We start from the raw sequence: 6,725 nt of genomic DNA, 5'->3' as shown, positions 1-6,725 counted from the left end.
TATAATGGCAGATGTTGCATATGCAAACCAAAGACATATTTCTGTCTATATTATTTTCTGTTCCATCTACCCTCTACCATATTAATTCAAGCAACATCTTTGTTAATAGATGTATGAAATATCTAGCTACAATGGCTTCACTGTGAGGGTGAATGTCCTCTTCTTGCAGTTCCTCTTTGCTCCACTTGGGGCCGCTGTGTTTGCGAGTTGGGGGTTTCCTTAGTCAGACACTTTACTGACTTGGTGGCAAATCGTTCAAAGCAAACCATAACAAATCGTACTTTCCAACACTGCTACAGCAAAATAATGTATATTTTGACTGTCATAAAACAGTAGAGTATGTTTACCAACTATTATAATATAATAAATGTTAGCCTTTTTTATATTTGGAGGTATAAATTGAAGACGATAGTCCGTGGTGGGGGAATCATCTTGATCACAGCGGGTCATCTTTGGCTGAACATAAAAACTGTTGGTATTTATCTTTAGCTGCTTTTAGCTTCAAATGTCGCAGTTTGTGTCGCACTTTAAACAGAAACTGACTATCTTCGCTGCTAAACTATCTTCCTAACATTGCTAAGCGTGGTTCGGCTAATCTATGAGTTGTAGTTCCTCTTTGCACCTCTATGGGCCGCTGTATTTGCGAGTTGGGGGGTTTCCTCAGTCAAAGACAGTTTACTGAATAAGAGATTAATCTGACTTTGTGGCAAATCGTTACAAACCCGAGCAAGTTTTATGTTTCAACACCTCAACCACAAACTATTCTATATTTCCACTATCATATAACAGTGGAGTGTTTGTACCAACAATTAAAACCGTAGAAATGTAATCCTCTTAAATATATTGTGGTGTCAAGACGAAGATGACGATCCGCTTTGGGGGGTATCATCTTGATCACAGCGAGTCATCTTTGGCTGAACATCAGATAAACACTGTTGGTACTTAGCTTTAGCTGCTGTTAGCTTCAAATTAAACAGTCGCAGTTGGTGTCGCACTTTAAACAGAAACTAACTATCTTCACTGCTAAACTGTCTTGCTAACATAGCTAAGCGTCGTTCAGCTAACCTATAATACATGAATGTGTTCGTTATTATGATATTATTGTTACATAACATGGCGGTAAGCTGTTGATGTAGAAACACAGTCTGTTGTTTTTAACTTGTTACGCCTCTTTCAGTCCTTTTACTTTCATTAGTCGTGTTTTTACAATGGGAGTTAGAAGGATTTACATTAGCTTAGCTTATGCTACTTTCGGGACCTTGGTTGGACTCTCGGCTTTCCTGGTCTGGAACATCGCCTACAAACAGCCGTGGACCGCAGCCATGGGAGGCCTGTCAGGTCTGTTTACATGTCTTTAAACACTCCGTATTAACGGGTTTTACTGGCATATTAAATATTTAGTTAGATAGATTGAAAGACATGTTATTATCCAAAATTGTGAAATGTATTTGTCAAGCATTACACACGAGATACACATCTTTAAAAGTCACAATAAGATACAAATATAATACAATTAACATTAGCTGCAAAACTATACACACATTCCCAATAGAGTACATAATACACAAAATACTGAATACATTGAATATTCTACATTATACAATCTCACTAAGCTACATAAATATATATAAATATACTCCAGACACATACTGGCATTGGGTTATATTGATATACATTACAATTGTGCAAAGTAGCTGTTGTTTATGGGATCTTTACATTATATGCTATAGCTTTAAAAACTCATGCCTGCCTATGTGTTAGGTGCAGTGTTGTAATAATTATTCAGATCCTCAAATACCATGGCACAGTATTCATAATACTCCACACTACATCCTGATTTCAAAATGTTATTGTCCACTACATTTCAGAGGTGAATAGTGTACTTTTCCTGCACCTTATTTGTTTAACACTAGTTACTTTTCTACATATAAAAACACATGATATGCTATAATATAATGCAGTACTGTAAAACTTCAAGTATCTACATTTGGCCCATGTTGACAAAGTGTGTGTGTGTGTGTGTGTGTGTGTGTGTGTGTGTGTGTGTGTGTGTGTGTGTGTGTGTGTGTACAGGTGTCTTGGCGTTCTGGTGTCTGGTCACACACGTCATGTACCTGCAGGATTTCTGGCGCACGTGGCTCAAAGGTCTGAAGTTCTTCATCGCTGTCGGCGTGATTTTCTCGATGTTGGCGGTCGCCGGCTTCATCACCTTCCTCACGCTCGCCATCACTCAGAAACAAAGTAATCCACTCTTCTTTTTACACAGTGCTTATAGAAACTTTAGAAAGTCATCATACCTTGTGAACATCTGGGTCTGACGATGTTCCATAGGCACTGTAACTATTCAAATATATATATCAGCGTTCAGTGCGTAGGGGTTGCCAATTTCAGAATATACTCCAGTCTGCTCTGATTGGTTTGCTGGCCGTCTCTGTTGTGATTGGTCAAGCGCTTAGAGATGTCCCGCCCCTTAGCCTATCACGTACAACATGTTGGAGCGCTAGCCAATAGGAGCGCGAGTGATACACAGTGATGTCACAGGAAGTAAACAAAGGAGTGTGTTGGAGAGAAACGCCCATAAAAAGCACAACAAGGCGTTTTTAAGAATTGAAACTGTCACACTAAGCTTAATGAGATGAGATGGAACTTTTTGTATCCCCTTGGGGAAATTCAGGCGTTTTTAATAGCAGCAAAAAGTAAAAAACAGGATTCCCACAGGGTAAAGATAAATTTAAATTAATAATACAGCAAAAATAAAGGAACTATTGAAACAAGATGTCACAGTAGAAAGTTGTGCATTTGTATGAACATGTTTACATAAGTGTGCAGGTTAATATAATGATTATATGATTGATTATAAGTGTTGTTTTGTGTCCCCCAGCCCCCACGGACCCCCGCAGCCTCTACCTGTCCAGCGTCTGGAGCTTCCTCACCTTCAAGTGGTCCTTCCTCCTCGCCCTGTACTCCTACAGATACCGGCAGGAGTTCGCTGACATCAGCATCCTCAGCGACTTCTAGTGCAGAGGACTTCTTTTTACAGACTGCCATGGACTCGGAGAGGGTTTAAAAAGAGCTTTTGGAACAAAGCAGAGGATTGAAGTCACACACACTTGCTTAACGAGCTGTGTGTGTTTGTGTGTTTTCCTGTTCTCCCGTCTAATGACACATGTTATATTCCTGCAAGTAGATTAACCTCTGAAGACTGCTTCTGAGTTACGAATGTGGACCGACGTGTTCTGAGAGACAGATTTCATCTCTTACTCTTTAAACTATGGAGGTAGACTCGTCTGAATATGATGTGTGTGAACAGATCAATAACCTGTGTGACGCACTTTTAAAGAAATGCAAAAAGGATTGTAAACTCATCAAAAAGTGCAAATGCAAAACGAGCTTCAAACAAATGGCAAAAAAAAAATTCTGTAAATACTAAAATCAATTTACAAATTAACAAAAAGTATTTGTAAATATATTTTTTTAAAGTACAATTTTAAGTTTGTAAAAGCTGATCTACAAACACAGATTTAAAATCCACAAATTCAAACTGCATTCACAACTTAGGGTTTTGTCCAAGCCGTGCTACCAGAGGCAGATGTTCCCCGTAAAATGTTGTGCCAGAAAACAATATTTCTGTTCGTCAAAAATGGTATAATTACTCCTGAAATGTGAGTATCAAACAGAGCGTCAGACGGAAGAGGCAGCTATGTTTTTACGGAGCTCCGACGTCACGTGTTGTTGTTGTTTACGGTAATTCATATATCTTATAAACAAGATCAGCGCCGCAGTATCACCTCATAGATGAGAGTAACACCTACGTCACTTCTGGGCGAAAATTAAAGCCCCGCCCACTTTTTGGGGAAAACAATGCTGTCATTTGAATGGCGGTCAATTCACATTCTGACATTTTTGCCAATCCGATCAGAAATGTTTGAAAACCGTGGATTTTCTGATCTTCAAAGAGCCCGGTCACGATGGCCAGACAGGCAAACAATTACATGAAATCATTTGAAACGACAATCGGGCTCGATATGAGTAAATAAAATCAGTAGGCGAGGCTATAATCTCGCCAGCTGTTACTCTCAGGAGCGAGGCGGAACATAATATTTTTATCATGCCAACAAGCTGCTGTCGTTTATTGCACCTCCAACATTAAAACAAATCCAGAGTTACGTGTTTCTGGACTTCCTCTAAGAAGAAAGGACAGTAACAGAAGAGCTCTGTGGCTTCAGGCTCGATAGCCATTCAGATGACAGCGGTGTTTCCCCCAAAAGTGGGCGGGGCCTTAAAGTACCGTAGATGTTACTCTCAAAACTGCTATATTTAACCATATATCGAGCCCGATCTTGGATTTCCAATGATTTAATGTAATTGTTTGCCTGTCTGGCCATCGGGCTCTTTGAAGATCCAAAAATCCACGGTTTTCGGCGTGAATTGACCACCGTTCAAATGACAGCTTTGTTTTTCCCCAAAAGTGGGCGGGGCCGTAATTTTTGCCCGGACGCATTTGTTACTCATGTATACTGTATTCTTCTAGAAAAACATCTGTACAACTGATCAAAGAGTTGTTGAGGTCAGACATATTCACAAATGCTTTTTGTTAAATTGTAAATTAATTATAGTATTTACAGAATTTCACTCTGGATTTTTTTGTGTATTTATTGAAATATTTACGTGAGTTTACAAACTTTTTTTGCAATTATGGAAGTTTTTGGTTTACATTTACACTCAGATTATTGATCTGTTCACACAATCCGTATCAAGACAAATGTACCTCCATACAAACATTAAATCCCCACTGTTACAGGTTTTTAATCCAATGATTCAAATGAAAGTAAAAACTCTCAAAGCTTAAATCCTTTCAACTAAAACCTGAAGCCTCTCTGCTGATCGCGCTGTCGAATGTTCCTAAATTAGCTTTTTTAACACACACTTACATCTCCACGCAGTCAGTTTTAACTTCATCGATGACGCAATTTAAGAAGCCATTTTTTTTTTAAAGCTTCGATTACCGATATGAATAGTTGCACTCGTATTCAAAGCTTTATTTTGTCCTCCAAAACCTGTTAAAGAAAATGCTTTCCTGTGGGATTGATGTATTTCCTCATGTGTCCACCAGGGGGCGACATGCTTTTTTCTTTTGGTGTGATTTGGGGGAAAATCATGACATTCCTCATACAAATGAATCTGATAAATGATCGCACTTTAGTCCTGATATTGATGCCATTGTTTTGCACAAAAAAAAAAACACATGGTCATCCCTGTCTCTCACCCTTTTAAGATGTTCAATTATGTTATCATTTGTGTAGTGTGTCAAGCTACTCTGTGTGTTTTAGCTCTAGCTGTCTACCATAAAACATGTGTAAATGTATTTTCTGTTGATGAGAGTTGATGTTGGGATGCTACGTGTAAATAAAACCCATTAAAGTTGCAATTATTGATAATTAACGCTTCATGTGCTGAAACGTCTCTCTTTCTAAGCTCCACCCTGCAGGGTTTTAAGGATCTTGATAAGTAATAAACCAAAGTATCATTACGCACCTGAGCCTAATGCCCGCAGACTCCAACATTAAGGTACAGTAATGCATTTTATCACATCTTAAACTGAGACACAATCAGAGTGTTTGATACAAACTGATATTGGAATTAAACGGGGTACATTTGGGAGGTTACCTCATGGCTGTAGACACACCTCTGAAAAACACAATGGCTTTTAATGTGATTAAACAACAAGATAATTACAACATACACATTGAGAATGGTAACCAAAGTAATATCCACTCATTCTCAGCATGTGCTTTCGTGCAAAGGGCAATAATGTATTTACTATGCCATGTCTTTATATATTATTCATTTAAAGCTATTTTGTGTAAATGTTTGCCTTTAACGAAATTCTTATGAAGCCTTGGGAAAGATGGTCCAAAAAAGAACCCATAATAATCAATAAATATTTTACTTAAATTAATTTGGTATCCACAACTTTTTACCTCGAAATGAATTATGATTTTGAAGGTTAGAAACTGTTTAGCTTTTGACAATGTCTTCACTTTAACTTCACTGTAAAATGCTCATGTTTTTAAGTGCAGATATATTTAAATAAAATGTAGTTTTTCTTGTGGTACATGAATAGACCTGTTTCTGTCACACAGAGTGATTTTATGTGCTTATAATATTATTTACCTGCTGTTGAGCAAATCTTTTTAGCAGTCCACATTTCCTGTTGGCTGATCCTTCAGACTCCAAGGTTAGATTAAAGGCAACGCTCTTGGAATGTGCCGCCTCAATGTTAAACAAACACAAGTTCAGTCCTAAAGACATTTTAAAGAGTCCTCTCCTGCTGATGTTCAGGTGTATATCAGTATGTAGTGTCTCTACTTTAAAGAGTCCTCTCCTGCTGATGTTCAGGTGTATATCAGTATGTAGTGTCTCTACTTTAAAGAGTCCTCTCCTGCTGATGTTCAGGTGTATATCAGTATGTAGTGTCTCTACTTTAAAGAGTGCTCTCCTGCTGATGTTCAGGTGTATATCAGTATGTAGTGTCTCTACTTTAAAGAGTCCTCTCCTGCTGATGTTCAGGTGTATATCAGTATGTAGTGTCTCTACTTTAAAGAGTCCTCTCCTGCTGATGTTCAGGTGTATATCAGTATGTAGTGTCTCTACTTTAAAGAGTCCTCTCCTGCTGATGTTCAGGTGTATATCAGTATGTAGTGTCTCTACTTTAAAGAGTCCTC

General features: G+C 38.2%; 1 protein-coding gene across 1 annotated transcript; it reads left to right on the top strand.

The window, feature by feature from the left end:
* The first annotated feature begins 916 nt into the window (after positions 1 to 916).
* slc48a1a (solute carrier family 48 member 1a) lies at positions 917 to 3,397 on the top strand. The gene is made up of 3 exons (XM_010786063.1): positions 917 to 1,338; positions 2,074 to 2,241; positions 2,882 to 3,397. The coding sequence occupies exons 1-3, from the start codon at positions 1,209 to 1,211 to the stop codon at positions 3,016 to 3,018; spliced, it is 435 nt and encodes a 144-aa protein (XP_010784365.1). The 5' UTR covers positions 917 to 1,208; the 3' UTR covers positions 3,019 to 3,397.
* Positions 3,398 to 6,725: the final 3,328 nt, after the last annotated feature.

Source organism: Notothenia coriiceps, unplaced genomic scaffold, assembly GCF_000735185.1.
Source record: "Notothenia coriiceps isolate Sejong01 unplaced genomic scaffold, NC01 NC01_scaffold00028775, whole genome shotgun sequence".
NCBI lineage: Eukaryota > Metazoa > Chordata > Actinopteri > Perciformes > Nototheniidae > Notothenia > Notothenia coriiceps.
Note: the sequence above shows the minus strand (reverse complement) of the source record. Positions and strands in the feature narration are given on the sequence as shown.